At 34.1% G+C, this 17,856-nt stretch overlaps 1 protein-coding gene across 1 annotated transcript in view; it reads left to right on the plus strand.

The window, feature by feature from the left end:
• Positions 1 to 3,837: 3,837 nt before the first annotated feature.
• The window catches only part of LOC115453010 (neuroendocrine convertase 2), a gene marked incomplete at its 5' end in the record, with an annotated part of 48,660 nt that continues 34,641 nt past the window's right edge, over positions 3,838 to 17,856 (plus strand). Inside the window, 2 exon segments of the mRNA XM_037438332.1 lie at positions 3,838 to 4,070; positions 5,019 to 5,056. Coding sequence (XP_037294229.1) covers positions 4,061 to 4,070; positions 5,019 to 5,056 — 48 coding nt within the window.

Consider the following 17,856-nt stretch of genomic DNA (forward strand, 5'->3'; position numbering starts at 1 on the left):
GGGAAAGTGGGTCACACAGTTATTTACGTTCAAAGGAACGTGTTCTATTTATTTCAGGCTTGTTGCTAAAGAAATTTTCATGGAGTGTTGGGAATTTGTGTAAAGAGAGAGTTTACTTTTGCTGGTAAAAATGTAGAACATATATAATTATTAAATGGACTGCTACGGTGACAGGGTGCTGAGGCCTTTTGCTCAGTATCAGCCAGAGTCAGGAAATTGTACTCGATATGGCGATAGGCTCTTGCCCCCTGCCACATCATGAGACGGCACACACACACAAAAAGTGGGTGCCCTAGGTGCAACTTAGCCTACACTTTGCCTACACTTCGGGGACATGTAAAGGCGAGATATATGTGTATGTAAACCAATGTGATCTGGGCACTTTCTGGTCGTGTTTATTTTCGGGCTTGATGTAGAACGTTAAAGCTATAGGTAGAAAGGCTGAATATTTTACATCTGTTTGGCATGAACATCGATATATACGTACCTACTATGTACTAGATCTGGCGTTCCGAACACTCAATGTGTTCAACTGAAGAGTATTGCAATCCGGTATTGGTTGCCATTTTATTTATACTGTATTTAAAGCGCTTTAGCACTGCAAGTTTAAAAAGTTTGGTTAGACGACGATTGATATTTTGGCGTTGCAGCGAACTTTAGTTCTAATTCCAGATTTTGAACAAATAAATCAATTTCTATCTATAGACGATCGTGTCTATAGAATTTAGGTCAATGAGAATGAAATAATAAATGCCTAGAAACGCAAACTTCGTTCCTCTCCAAGACTGGGAACTAAAACCCAATGCTGTAAATATGAATAGCCTCCACACTGCTAAATATAAAGCGCGAACGAGAGAAATTAGCACTTATATTATATGAGAATTCATGAGACGTTCTTCGGTGAAAGTCGCTTGTGTAAACGTAATTCAACCTTTTATATAGTAATCAGCCTTCGGGAACTCATTTATCAAGCACACGCCACAGGAATATAAAAGGTTTCGATTCTTTTGCCTAAATTAGGTGAATTCCTTGAACTTTACAAAGATGTTGCTCAGCTAAATGCTTTGAATATTAAGTATTTTCGTTTTATATTTGGATGGAGAATCGTACATTTCTAATATATTTAGTAAGCTATAATTGAAAAATTATTGACTACGTGATCATGAACACGGAGTTTGAATGAAACTTGTCAGTAATAATCTCTTGGCTTTATTTCACTTAGGCGATACCTCAAGGTCCATTTTCATACATTTTGTTTCACCTTTAATCTGGGTAACTAAACAAGTATTGGCAAGTAAAATTTAAATTCACGTCTAGTTATGATTAGTTCTCGCAGTTGAAGAAAACGTAAAATAATTATAATCATGGATATTTCTGCTTTAAAATTTAATATGACGAAATTTTAAAGCAGAAATATCCATGATTATTAATGAGCCACATTTTCTTCAACTGCGATAACTATCACTAACTAGACGTGTTAAACTTGCCATACTGTTAATTACCAGTGCTTCAAAACAAAATGTATGAAATGGACTGCTGATATCGCTTTAAATAAGCCACAAATAAAAAGTAATGCCACAAAATGAAACAAACTTTCCTAAAACTAGCGCTAATACTAATAATTAACTGTTTTTCCTTTTTATACGTCCACGGCAATGTTACTCCCTTACACCTGATGGTTAGTGGAGTGGGTCCAATAGTGTCCATTGATGATTACCCTCGGCAGTCGACACAATTATGCCGGCCTGTTGGAACCGGATATACAAACGCTGAGTTAGGAACGCGACACATTTACACGGGACACTATGGCAGGGTTTAACACCTTGTGTATATAAAGTATATTCTACAACCGGCAAACAAAGTTTACTGTTTCGGACTCTGGCGTTTTTAAATTTAGTATTAACTAGCTTCCGCTCGCAGCTTCGCCCGCGTGGATTTCGGACTTCAAAAATGGAGGAGGTGCTCAATTTGTCGGGATGTTTTTTTAATGTATGGTGGTATGCAGGTGGTCCGATTGTCCGGTCAGGGTCTGATCATGGGATCCTGGTGAAATCGAAGGAAGCTTATAGCATGATTCAGTATTCACGCGTGATGGCTTATTATTAGCGTATTTCATGTATAACTTTGGTGTTTCTATACCGATTTCTATGATTCTTTTTATGGAATATTTAATAATGTTAACTTTTTAATTAGGGATGACTGAGAGTGTTATAAACGTAAGAGTAGACAAATATAATGAGAAAGCTTCGAACTGCTAAGCTATCGGGAGTTACACGTGTTATTGTGAGTCAACCATAAAAGATAGACATATGCTGTCGTGGGATATTTTTACATAATTTTAAGGAGAACATTTCCGTCATACATGATTTCTTTGTAGCTTTAACCATTAAGGTTGCACACGCGACGGAAGCTTAAAAATGGAGTAACTTCTCCCGTTTTCCCAACATTTCCTTCACTGCTCTGCTCCTATTAATTGTAGCGTGATGAAAAGTATACTATAACCAGCACAGGAGTATGACAAATAATTGTACCAAGTTTCGTTAAAATCCGTCGAGTAGTTTTGTTTCTATAACGGTTATACAGACAGACAGACAGACAAAAATTTTACTAATTGCATTTTTGGCATCAGTATCGATCCCTAATCACCCCCTGATAGTTATTTTGGAAATATATTTCATGTACAGAATTGACCTCTCTACAGATTTATTATAAGTATAGATAGATAGATAGAAGATAGAAGATTAACGCACGATTTATTATTTATTTATTTCCATGAGAACAGATAAACCAATTACACAAATTAAGTTGATAAAAACATATAACTACAATAAAATATTAAACAGATCAATAATGATTTGGAAATTAATGAAAGTCCAGACTTATTTAGACCCGTCTATAAAATTTTATCAAGAAGACAGCGGTGATCAATACGACCAATATCGAATGCCTCGATCCACACAACTTATCCCAACTTTGCCAAACTTAAACTCATTTCGCAAATTAGCCAACCAGACTCGTATTTCTTACGATTGTTAACTGAAATAAGGTTTGAATTTGATCACAGGATTAAAAGTTTTACATTTCTGTTATTATGAATTTTATAGAGAATATTCTTGTGTCATTATTAATATTATCAATAGAATTACATCGGTATTAAATTAATAAAAATTAAATAAATTTTAAATAATTAAAATAATTTAAAGTTGAAGTTTCTGTAGTTACTTGCTGTACCAGCGGCTCGCTTGCGGCTTGTGCTGGGGCCTTATTCTCTATCCCGCACGTTATTTTAACAGTGTGTAACAAGCACGTAACACAACGCGTCATGTATAGGACTATAGAAACTTGACTTACAGAATACCATTCCACGCACATTTCTCGAAGATAACATGACACGGCCGCGTTACGCGTTTACACTATCATACAGAATAAGGGCCCTGAATTGGACGCGCTTCGTACTCACACCATGACGTTTGGAACAATACACTAATAACTCTGCAATTCTTGTAATTTTTTTAAATTTCGGTTTTTCATTGTTATTTCTTATATATGTACTCGTGTTCGTGTCATATTTGTTTTGTATTTATAATTTCCTTATTTTGTTTATAATTTGTTTGTGTCATTGTGCGAATAAATGGTTTGTATTTATTTATATATTTTAGTCACACAGCGGTCAGTATACTTTTAAGAGGGCCGGAACGGATTTCGGGTTAGCTTATGAGTGCCTAATAATTATCAGTATTTAGGGGCGGCTCTGGTCACTCGACGTTATCGAGAGCCTTCGCCTCATTGACTTTTTAAAATCTTATAATTAATTTAAACCATTCATTTGTCAACTAGGTTCACGCTGCAGTCCAACAAACCGGCTTCAAGCGCGTGAAGAGAGGGTTTCGTCCCTCCGCCTTCCCGAGACCGTTCCGCTGCCGAGCCCCGCGACCCCTACTTCCCCTTGCAATGGTACTTGAAGAACACCGGCCAGAATGGCGGAAAACCCAAACTCGACTTGAACGTGGAAGCTGCGTGGGCGCAGGGGTATACCGGGGTTAATGTTACCACTGCTATTATGGATGACGGTAAGAATATTAAACATTATTATATTGAATCAGAAATATAAATGTCATGGAACCACTGATTGCCGACGATGCTAATTGTAATACGTAATATCGCCTTCCTCTGATTTATTCCATTTTTCATATTAATATTTCATAAATAATTCAGTGTATCATTATTAGAGCCATATAATAAATGTATTAATTCACTCCATTGTTTCCAATACATTGTGACATTGGCACCACTCATCATTAATTATTCTAGGATAAATTATTAATGTTATGTTCGCAATGTTATTTTATGTCGAATTGAATTCAGATAGCAATGAATATCAGATTATTATTCATAGAGAAATAGATTTTGTTGACATTACTATGTATTATGAAGATGCTTCTCGCAGTACAACTGGCCTTTAACCGTATTTTTAGAAGCAATTTACTCGAAATTTATAAAACATGTCAAAAAAAACATTATATTTAGGCAGTATGTTACCTTAACTTTGGTACTTTAAATTTTATTATAATGTGGATATTGTTTTAGTAATCATTTAAATTTGCAACTAATTAAATAATCATTTAATAAAGAATATTTTGATAGTTTAAGCTAGACGCCATTTTCCATACCATCAGATGCAGTGGAGTCTGCTGTGTCCGTATGAAAAGGCACATGTTTAACATTTCAAACGCTTCAGCCCTAAATACTACGTACAGCGTCCTATCTTCATATATGGCAAGACGTATCCATAAATATTTCATAGCGAGACTTCTAGAATAGTGTCTTGGGAAATATTTGTACGTCACATCTACAATACTGTTTATTACAGAAGCTTTTTGCTAGACAAAATAAAAAGATTTCTACGTTCAACTTTATAAGGATAATAGTTGTATTATTAATTTCAACTGTCATCCATAATTTATTTTCATTAGGTTTTATACTAGTCTTATTTATGAATCATGAAAGTTATTTCACAGGAGTGGACTACATGCATCCAGACCTCAAATATAATTATGTAAGTAAAAATACAAAATTATTAAAATACTAAGTATTTAAGCTTATCTATTTTTATATACATCCAACGAATCTTAAACTATACCTTGTGATTTGTATATTTAAATGATAACAAAAACTATAAAAATTGAGGCACAAAGTGTACATAACAACATAAAAATCTGACATCGGATATCCTTTCTCATTTTATTACTTTATTTAAAACTCAAGTCCCGTATCCATAAATATGTAAAAGACGCCCTTCAAAATAACATTATCTGCACGTGATACAAACAATCTTAAATATACGGATTTTGAATTTGCTCCTTTTAATAACCTTCCGAGCGTCACGAAAATTTAATCCATTCATAATTTAAAAGGTCAACGCAAAAAGGCTTTCAACCTTTATGCCCGGTTTTATAAAAATTGTGTGGTGTTGTTTTACCTCGTCTCCTCTGAGATTATGTTTGTACTTGAATTACAAATTGTGAGACTTTAATCAGGAATACTGAGCCGCATTTAAATAATTATATCAGATTTTTGCGGGGTCTGCCCATAATTTATTGTAGACTTTAATTTTCAAGAATAATTTTCGAGCTATTTTAACTATGTTTTGTTGTTTATATCCTGTGTTTTACGGTAGAACGAATATGATCTTCTACAATGCCGTGGACAAAGATGGAGATATTATCCTTGATTTATTTGTATACAACTGTGTATTGTCGTGCTTTTAGAATATGTTACAAAATATTTTTCGTGGGCAAAAACGCTATCGCTACCATCACTTGGGGCATGAGTAAAACGGTTATGTTGGTTTCACCGGTCTTACGGCCCAATGTTGACACTATGGAGTATAGCATCATCTGAGCGAACATTAGACTGAGTCCCTAACCCCTGTATAACCCTCACCGGCATACCAACCAAAACCCACAGCTCTATATGAACTTTATCATGCCGAATTTCACACTCCGTGCGCGCTATGAGCTTGAAAGCGGGTATGAAGATTTTCTTCACGTATTAATATAATATTTAGCGTTTTAACATTCATTTGTTTGATAACTCAAAATTAAAATAGTATTTAGTACTTATAACAAAAAAATAATTTATTTACTAAAAGACAACAATTATGATCAAATTAGTTAACAAATAAGAAAAAAAGCAAGAACATAAAAATATAGCTAGAGAAATGCAATGATTGAACGTTTGTTCGATCCTAAGCAAAATGCAAGCTAAAGTGTATCGCCAACGCAGTGGTCTGCTGGCCAGCCGGTTCGGTTTCGCGCCCTTTTTGTTTCTTCTTTTTCGCACGACTGACCACGTCACCTTGCTCATTGTAATATAATAAATGATCGTATAAAATAAATGTTGCACGTTCAGTATAGCATTTAGTGTGTAGTCGGCTGTTTAGTTAATAGGTAGGCAGTAGTCATGCTGGATGCATTCGCAAACGCCCTATATGGTTGACCTAAATTGAACCCCGACCTATTTCGTTCTGGGATGTGATTGGCGGCTGTGTTCTGTCGACGGAGATTCTTATGCTTAGGTATAAGAGTTTGTATCACTTCTACGTAGATTCAAGTCTATGTTATTTAACGATAACACAATACAGATTTTTTATTCGCAAGTTCCTTGTTGTAGAAGTAATTGCTTATATTTTTTTATTATTTATAGTAGATAGTATTTTTATTTATTTCTACGTAGCCAGTGATATCATTTTTGTCGTTTGAATACAAAATACTTATTTTATATTAGGTTAAAAAGAAGTTCGCTTCAAATCAAAAATTTATTCGAGTTTGAAAATAACCCTAAATACACGTAACTCAAAAATGGGTGTCCTCATATTTGTATTTACATATATTTTTCCTCTATTGAATATAATATAGCAGTAATCTCGATATTAAAAATATAAAAGAAAATTTGTCCTCTGCCGAACTGCATGCAGAATCTTACGTTTCTCTACTAAAATATTATGAGGATATTACAACGGCGTGATAGGCGTTGCATAAACTATTAAATAGACCCTTAGTAACTTCGGAAGTAATTAATTGTGCCCAACTTCCCTTGGATGTATTTGGTATTCATACCGGACCCTAATATTCTCAATTACTTGTAATTTAAAGCATACAATAGTTAGACACCCATTTCATCAATTACATTCACTATGCTTCTTAGGTACTAACTTTGCTCTTTGAAGAACCATAGTTTTTTTTTAATTACGTTTATGGTATATACGTATTACGTACCTATAATTATTATAATGATGCATTGGGTTACGGTTTCAAATAAATTAAGATTGAATGAGATTTCTATGAATATCATTAGTGGAGTACAATCAGAAACATCATTACACAGAGAGAATAATTAAATAAAGATTCTAATGATGAAGTAACACTTTTCTATTATTATTTTATTCCGAGGTTTCGAAGACTAAACGTAAAGAGTTTTATTTCAATGTCTAACATTCGCGATTTAAGTTTAGCTCAACGAAGAGGCCATTATATACATTAAAACCTATTTTATAGAATTTATTTTATGTGTATAGAAATATTTATAAAAGAGTTGAGGGTAGTGCGACCACCCTGTTCTAGATCTACCGTCCTAATAAAAATCAGTTTCGTTTTATGTGAGTTTCATTGCGCTTCATCCTACAAAATGTCTTGTGAAAATATATATACATACATTAATATATTTATATATACGTCAATTAAAATTAGGAATAATTGGGCATTATGGGGCTTGACATTAGGCGGTGTCCTCATGTGTAAATCAGGAATTAACGTGTCGCAAGGATATAAATACCATGATTTTAGACACGGTATTTTTATAAAAAGTAATTCTATGATAAAGATAATTAATATGTTGAACTATATGTAGCAATATTTCATTATGACACGGCTAACATAAACGATATTGATATTATTGTAATTCAATTTCCAGGTCCTAAGTGTTGTTTAGCAAGCTTATAGAAATAAGATAGATACAATATTGACGTATCCATCGGATCTGTCTGGAGGTCATGTAGACCTAACTCTCAACAGATCGAGAGATTTTATTTAATAAACAAATAAGCGACATCGACTACTGTGATATTCAATTATCGCTCTTATTTCTTTTGGTATTTGTGTTTTACCTCTGAATATAAAATGTATAGCAAAGTTATATAGAATGATTATTATATGGATATTATATGTGGGCTATATTTTCTTTAATATTTCAAGAAATAACTAAGAGCGAACAAATAATTTGTTCTTTTTAATTGAAATTGTTTTTTAGGAGTAGCCAATATTTAAATAATATTAACAGTAGGGATAATAGAAAAGCGACTCAACTTATGATTATAATTATTTTCTTTCTTAACATTATTACTTGAAAATACGTTTTAATGCGCGCTAAGTCTAAACAGACAATTGCCCGTTGATATAACGTCAGATCTATTTAATCACGCCCTAAATCTATCATCATAATAAACAGAATAAGAATCGCCGTCTTAATATTTTTTTCCAGAAATTATCTATTTATTTTAAATCTTATTTAAAGGCAGTTTTGTCATAGTGCGCATATGTTGCCCTCGTTTGTCGAAATTACATGTTTATTTCTATTCTGTTTGGACTGCTTATAATAAACTTAATTCACATAGTTTTAAAAGTCTATTTTAGACAAAGATTTGTAGTAATCAGGAATTAAGCGTAGAAATCAGGGTGACTAGAAAAGTATAATTACCATAATATGTCAGCTGCAGCATCGTGTAGTCCGTGTATACAACTCGTCAGCAACTTACAATCAGACAGAGAAACACATTTTATTTTTTATTTTCTACCATTTTATGGGGTTATTTTAATACACCTTATATTCGGTGGTCGCTATCCGGGCAGGTACTAATATCCTATCACGTATCCTATTTTTGGCTATGGTTGCAACGGTAGAGGTTAAGAGAGTTTTTAGGAATTAGCCAAAGCCGACAACTGTCAGCCAGCCCATTGATCACTTATCGATAATAAATCAAATAAATGTGTAAAATCATCACATGCGGTAAATTTTTCTTGATATTATTCCATTTTGCATATGTATTTATTAGAGTCGTTTTAATCGTAATAATTGTAATTTGTATTGGAATTGTCTCGTCTGTTAATTAATCTTCATTCAAATGTCCATTAAAACGGGATTTGCAGTAATTACGTTTCGGAATTTAATTACGATTCGAGCCAAATGTTTGTTACTTTAGACAAAATGATATTTTTTGTATACAACAAATTGTTAGTTGATTGATTCGATGCTTTTAATTTCCCTTTTATACTGTATCTAATTTCTGATCGGCAACCGTAGGCACGCAGTGGTGACACGCGACAATAATTCAGGCACGCTAATATAATTAATTTATAATTTATTCCAACAAAAAAGCGGCGATAGCCTAGTTGGCAGTGGAACGACTGCTGAGACGAACGTCCGCAGGTTCAAAAGCCAAGGGCCTCACCTCTGACTTTTCTTAAGTTATGTGTGTGTTCTTTGTGAATTATCGCTTGTTTTAAAGATGAAGGACAACATCGTGAGGAAACCTGCGTACCTAAGAAGTTCTCCATAATAATTTCGAAGGAATGTGAAGTCTACCGGCCCGCACTAGGGCAGCGTGGTGGATTAAGGCCTAATGCCTCTCAGGAGTAGACCCGTGCCCAGCAGTGGTAAGCTAAGGTTGGCCATGGTCGGCACGGTACAGTCATATCATAACTTTTTTCATAAATAATAAAAAATAAAGATTTACCATCCCTAGTTTATTGTTTTACATACATTTTGTACACCAGGAGCTCAAACCACGACGCCTTACTACAATTGTTAAAGCTAATTGTAAAAAAAATTAATAATATAGGAATTATATATCCGAGCAATAAGTCTGCAGCAAAGGATGTGTCATTCCCATACACATTTTGTTTTTTATTCGCGTTAACGATTGTAAAAACGTCTTAGCTACGACCCCAGGAGTTCCTCAGTTTGTTTTTTTACTAAAATATTTTATAAGGGTTTTCCTAACACGGTTTTGTAGGGGCTAGATGTATTAGAAAAGTTAACATCACGCAAGCATTCGATCGTAAAATCTGGAAGTGAACTCTAATAATATTTGTCAAATGGGTCGATCTCAGATTGCAATGGGTTTTATCTAATCTTATCGGATATTTTAAGCGATTTATTTTATAAAAGAAACCATCATTTAATGAGCGTTATAAATATAGAAGTGAATTAATTTACTTATTTAAAATGTTTTGTCGTAAAAATCATGGATTAAAATTTTCTTTTTAAATAAACATATTTATTCGTTTGCATAATGTTATGCAAAGTTGCTTATCAATTGTATGTTTAACAATCAACATTTTATCCGGCTTTAAGTTGCAACTATCGACACAATTCATAAAACTCCGCCATCAATAGTTGCATGTGCCGATAAAAGTTTCCCGTGCTTTGCATTAATCCGCTTACATTAAGCCTTATAGAGGTGTATTGTTGATACGTTGGTTTTAACACATGCTATATTAATGTGTACTATCGCGGTTATTTTTAATAAAAACTCTCGTGTTTAATTTATTTACTCCTACGTTACATTAAGATAATTAGAAGCACACACTTGAGACCAAGGGCCGAAAGCAAGAGCAGGAACTCTTTTTTTGCAAACGTCAGTTGTCATACTTGACAGCTGACATATGTCAACCTGACATTTGCAGGAAAGCCACACTCAAAACACTGTTGTACCAAAACACACGAGTACTCATCGCACATATGAAATTGGCAGAATTGTCGACATCGCCACTAATTGCCATAATAAAAAATAACAAAACATTGCTACATCATGCCTATATGATGTAGCAGTAGTTATATTATTTTTTTTTACACGTGTGTTTTGGTACAACAGTGTTTTGAGCTCAGAACAAGAAAAAGCATAGAGGAAATATAAATTACCCTAATATACTTATCCTTTTTTTTTTCAAATAGGCCAAAACCGTTGAAAAGAACGACACAAATATTATGTTGCTAAGGTCGGCTTGCGTATACTTTAAAATTATCAAATGGTTACCTTTGGTCATCTTTACGATGCCGAATTAAAAAACAAATAAAATGTCAAATGTTCCAACTTGCCAACCTCAAAACAATGTCACAAACGCGCCCACACAATTTAGTTACGTTATACTTCAGCGCGTGCTTTTCAAAAGCGGCTACATGTTTTGTAATATTTTTGTTGTTAATTTTAATAAATACACAGTGCGGTTTAAGTATAATATAGCCCTACGAAAAAGCAATGGCCTGCGTTATTGTGGGGTGTAATTCTCATTCTTCTCGTAAAGAAAATGAAACTGAAATCATCAACTTCCATCGGTGAGTAAACAAAAAACCTGATATATTTGCTTAAACCCTGTACATCAGTGTAAAAAGTATTATTAATTAATCTTTATTATGCTGTAGTCATATTATAATCTGCTGTTGGCCATTCGATACAGTAATTATTAAGTATTTTTCATTTTACCAATTTACGTAGACGTGTTCAATAGTGTTGTGCTGCATATTCTGTCGATAACATAGATGTTAGTATATTGTAGTTTACTATTTTGCATAAATTGCCTTTTACTTTCAATATACGGTGGTGTAGTGGTAAAAGCCACTTGGAAACCGTGCGCAAAGGCTGGGGGTTGAGGAAACTATCTGATTTTCATAGTGTGTTCCATACAATGTGTTTCATTGCAGATTCCCCACAGATGATGCTATGAGGCAAAAATGGATCGTTGCCATAGCTCGTCCTAATTGGCATTAAAAAACAGCACCGTGTTTGCTCTAAGCATTTCGACAAAGTTTTATTAACATTGAAATAAGTTATCAAACATATGTGACATGAATATAATTTTACTGTCCCATTTTAGTAGCTTCTGTCAAATCACACCTCTTAATCCCTAAGAAAGTCAGAAAAGAACAGAAGGCGTACTGGCTTTCTCCTAGACGAAATTCCCGCCGATTTCTTGTTTGTTACTTACAGCGGTTTCCATTCCTTCCGAAATTTCTAACATTTTCTTAATTTAATAATCTAAATGCTAAACCATTTTTGTGTGAATGACGTTTCGGAAGGCATGGAAACTGCTGTAAATAGCAAATGAAAATTGGATAAAATTTAGCTCGAAGAAAGCCTGTAGTTCTATAGTTTATTGTAATTTAACAGCTTCTTAACGAGTGCTTTTGTATACCCAGACCTCATTCGGTACTTGAATACCAAATTAGGGTTTTGATATCTTTTTAACCTTTATCTAAAATAGCATTTTGCAACGGTTTGTAGTTGATTGACCGAAAAGTGTTTATTTTAGCAGGTCTGTGAATTTACCATAGCCGATAGGCAAAGTATCTATCGATATCGATAAGATGTCAGAAGGGATCGCAACTCAATTAAATTTCTTGCTGTCAAAGACAGAGTACACTCAAATGTCATAGTGTTACTTCTATGCTTGTCATTGTTCTGAAGTTTTGAGTGTGGCTTTCCTGCAAATGTCAGGTTGACGTTGACGTGTTCCACCTATGTAATTTTTTGTATTTACCTATTTTTATCTGCGATACCGTATGTTTCTTTTCTTCATATAACTAAAAAGTGACATGATTTTGGTTCTAAACAGATGAAAATTATGCTTTTCCATAAACAATAAACTAGTCGTATTGATTTTTTTATTTACGAATTCACGTCTATATGCTTAAAGGAGTAGACGGAACTAGTTTGTATCTACGTTCATATAATTTCTTTTCGTCCCAATATATGATGAAATACGTACTTAGCGTTCTATCATGTGTTTACTGTTCTTGCTATTATTATCGAATCAATATTAAACATCAAATTAAAATATCAAATTATAGTCAACGTATAAAATTCGTCCGTATATTATGTTTTTACTTCCTAATAAAAATAATTATCATTTAAACTCTTTATTGAAAACAAATACCGCCATTTTATACGTTTGTTCATAAAACTCAGCACCGTCCATACACTGTGTACAAATAAAAACAAGTTAATTTATGCGTAAACATACGTAAACAAATTTCAACATGTTTAAACTTTGCTAACATTTTTGCTATGTGTTTATTTTGCGTCGTTCCTGTTTTAATTGGAATCCTCATATTCCGTAAAGATTTGCAAATAATTTTATACAGACTTTTGGTATTTAATAAATGGATGATTAGGTATATTAATTTATGTAGATAACAAATTTAGAAACGTATACAGTTAGTGTACTTAATTTACGTATATTTTCAGAAACATTCTCACAAGAAATGTTCTATTATATAGTCTCTAACTCTATCGTATCGTATCGTATCGTATCAGCCTATAATGTCCCAATGTTGGGAAAAGGCCTCCCGCAGATCCTTCCGTGAATCACGATCCTGCGCTATAATAAACCAGCTATTTTTAAGTGATTCCCATCGTCACGCCATCTCTTCTTTGGTCTACCTCGACGCCTTCCAGCAGTATCGATAGCAATCCTAGCCCAAAACTTGTCAGGCATACGACAGACGTGACCAGCCCAGTTCCATTTAAGTTTAGCGCCTTTTTGAACTAATTAGCTATTTGAGTTTCGGAGCGCAATTCGGTTTTTCGAACGCGATAACTCTAACGTTACGAATTTTTTTATATCAAATTTCTTTAGGTTTCTGAACGGTTTAACAATTCTCTCGTTCAAAATTATGTTAACTCGGTTATTAACCTTTGAATCTTGTTACAGAACGCGGAGGCATCCTATGACTTCAGCAGCAACGATCCGTTCCCCTATCCGAGATATACGGACGATTGGTTCAATAGGTTTGTATTGATTGATTATTTTGTTCATATTTTAGAGACGAATATATCATCGTACATATTATTATAATCTTAGGTAAATAAGTTTATGAAAGAACCTAAATAAATTATAATGATTAGGTACCTATTTATTTATTTATTTCACTTCATAGATATTATCATGTCAAGGCAGACTTAATGCCATAGGTATTCTCTACTAGTTAATCTGAGGTGGGGCGGAGATAAAAATATAGTAGGCGCCTATACATAAAAGATAGTACCTATAAAAGTAAAAGATAAATAAATATATACCATAGATAAAATTATTTATATAAACATGTCTATGATAAATATATAATTACAAATATAAAGACCTAGATCGTAAAATAATTTATACGCTCACAGTCTCGAGTGGTACAAACTTTTAATTAAAAAGTTGCCGCGCGTCTGCACTTGTATGGATTTGACAGCCTTAGGTTAGGCCGTTGGACGGCGCACTTGCCCTCAGTTCAGTCCGCAACCTTGGCTCAAGGTACACATATGATCTGATCTTTATTAATCCAGATTTTACCCAACCAATCAGACATCATACTACATCAATTGAACTGATGTTAGATTGACTGTGAAAGAATAAATAGCATTAGATTGTAGTGTTAATTGATTTTGAATATTATTTAAATAAAGTCAATGTCGATAAAAGTTTGAAAGTAAAAAATTCTATGCGCTGCGCTCCGCCATATATGCACCGGCCCAAATGCTTATTCTTACATTATCACATGTATACTAATCGTCTCACTAATAGTTATTCAGTGTTTTGTCTTACTTTGTTGAGTAATATTTATAATCAGAAGAAGCGAGACAAAAATATGTATAAAAAACAGACGTTATCAGTGTTTATTAGTAACGCCCTAAGATTGTATATAAAATAAAAACTATTATTAAAAATCTCAATAACACAACACATTCTAATGAAAACCCTAATAATAGGCGAAGAAGCACTAGCAAACTCTCAAAAGAAACACTTTTCCTTAGCGTTTATTTAAATAAGACAGGACCAAGAAAATCTTTATCGCGCAACAAAAGACAATATTATCTCATGACTATTGTTGTTTCCACAAAGTCTTATTCAGTTCGTATTAATGTCCGATTCACAAGATTATACCGCGGAGGGCAAGTGTTGGGCGGCTGGGCCTTGACTTTCTACGTAGTTATCTACATTTGTATTATTGCCATCTCCAGTATTTTGTTTGTAGTAATGTCTGATAACTTTTATTTTATTTCTAAATAGTTAGCTCCTTCATTTGCTGCATTTGTATCTTTGTTATCTTTAGAAGTTATTTTTTGTTTTTTATTTTCGACAACTTATCGCGTTTCGAAATCATCTTATGCATAATAATAATAATAATAATAATATCAGCCCTGTATTATATACTTGCCCACTGCTGAGCACGGGCCTCCTCTACTACTGAGAGGGATTAGGCCTTAGTCCACCACGCTGGCCTAGTGCGGATTGGTAGACTTCACACACCCTCGAAATCCTTATCGAGAACTTCTCAGGTATGCAGGTTTCCTTGCGATGTTTCCCTTCACCGTTAAAGCAAGCTATAATTCACAAAGAATACACACATTATATTTAGAAACGTCAGAGGTGTGTGCCCTTGGGATTTGAACCTGCGGACATTCGTCTCGGCAGTCCGTTCCACACCCAACTAGGCTATCGCCGCTTGTGCATAAACGCTTAATTAATTCATATATAAAGACATCAATATTTTCAGATGTAGTCTGTATTATTTTAGGAAAGAAAAATATTCCCAATAGAGAAAATGATAAAAATAACTCCAATACAGATTTATTGAAACGTAAACTGATTTATTTAACGTATTTATGTTAAAGCTAGCGATTTCTCGTATTATAAAGGCACACTCATTCCTTTTATCGTCGAAGGGTTAGGTAGTGGCGCAACTGGTGCACCCACATTCCACCGTACGAATACTGTCCCACAATGTATTAAGGGGCGAACCTATCCCCATATCTGTTACAAATTCCAGACTCCAGGCTGATACTGAGTAGAAAAACTCAACATCACTGCTCGACCCTGGGATTGAACCCAAAACCTCAGCACTACCGTCGTTGTGTAATACAACTACGCCATCGAGACAGTCATAAATTAAAGACAGTTATCTAGAATCTAAAAGTCTTCTGTTTTATTCCATTCACTTACTAAGGGTATATTTTATACCACAAACTTCCACAAAAACTTTACAGATTAAAGATACTTCCTTAGCACTCCTTAAAGTTTCTCACTTAATGGAGTTTCCAGTGTTGATTAAAACTTGTCCACTGATAGATTGAACATTTCACATTCTTAAGCCAAAACTTAATGGAAAGTGTTGTGTTTTTTAATTACAGTCCGAGGGTTTGACGTTTCATTTTGTATTTTTTCCTTTTGCGGCGTGTATCTAATTCCTTTGTCACTGAAGTTTAATTAAAAAGTATTTACTCTTGCGCGACGCTTTACCACAACCATGGACGTGAGTAAAAATTAAGTACCTACTGCGGTTATTTTTCTTTGTTAGCTATTATGATTTATAATTAAGAATAGTCAAGATTTATATACTCGCACTTAAAGTTTGTTTTAGACTTAATAGTTACAATTTCTTTTCAACTGCACGAAGTTCTACAGTCGTGTTATGTGTACACAGCAATTAGTAATTAGGCTGCGTAACCACGGCGATTGTCTACAACTTGAACAATTGTAAGGCAGTTAGTAAAATATTATTCTGTAGTCGTGGTGGTATTGAGTTTCGAGCGCTATGACTTGAGTCAAGTATCAATTGACGTCTAAGAAAGTCAAAACATTGACGCGCAAACAAGCAAATCTATCCTATTATTCTCATCATTAGTGTTATTTATTTTAAGCTCACTCATGGTCAGTAAAACTTTCCAAAACTGAAGTTAATAATCAAACCCAAGTATCAAACATTTCAATTCCACATCTGCAAACATAAAACCAGAATGTATGCCATTAGCGGACAAAAGCTGCTCCATATTTAGTTTTTATTTGACCTATTCGATGCGCATTTGTTTGAACAAAGAGATTTGTCCCGCTGTGTATTTTGTTCGAAGCATAAATAATATGTTTGTGGAAACCGTTATAATATTCACAAAGATTCTATTTTATTTTGCCACAAAGGAATAATATAGTGCTATAAAAAGTATATTCCTTTGGTAGGTCCTTATATTTTTATTTAAAGATTAAGGTCGTGTGGGAAGAACTTTATTTATTCTAAGTGTGTCCTAAAAACCAAAGAGGTCAGTCATTTGTACCTATACTATCTATAGTAAAACTATTATAATAAATAAACACGAATCGTATATTTTAGTATAATGTTATGTTAGTGTTTTCCAATTTTTTCCGTAATACTCATTGCCTTGTTTGTTTGTAATCTTTTTAAAAGCGAATATTGAAAATGAGTATGTGATGATGAATAAATCCTTCCTAGCCAAATTTCGGCCACGGTGGCTTTTCTCAATGGAGATCAGCCAGGTACGCAGCAGATATTATAGTGCACAAGTGTGTGCACAATACGCAGGTGAACTCTCTGTTCCTTCACCCGCATAGTTCGGAGAGACGGCAATTAGATAGGACCGGAGAGACATTAGGCATATAAGCAACGTTTACGAGGCACGGGGGTATCACATCGCCAACTTTCTCACGCCGAGTTGCGATTGAGCAATTTTCAAGGTGGAAAAACCCAGTCACTATTACCGCGACGCGGTGCGTTACATGCTTTTTATGGACCGGTAAAAATAACGTGTGGAATAGAGAATAAAGGCTCGTGTCCAGTCTACCTGTAAATGCATTAAACTAGATACAATTAAGCGACTCTTCAACGTATCCATATATATAGATATATACTATAGCTACTATGCTACAAAGTTTGTATTTTATCAACAGTCACGGGACGAGATGCGCGGGAGAAGTGGCAGCGGCGAGAGACAACGGCGTGTGCGGCGTGGGCGTCGCGTACCACTCC

The sequence above is a fragment of the Manduca sexta genome, chromosome 13 (assembly GCF_014839805.1).
Source record: "Manduca sexta isolate Smith_Timp_Sample1 chromosome 13, JHU_Msex_v1.0, whole genome shotgun sequence".
NCBI classification, from domain to species: domain Eukaryota; kingdom Metazoa; phylum Arthropoda; class Insecta; order Lepidoptera; family Sphingidae; genus Manduca; species Manduca sexta.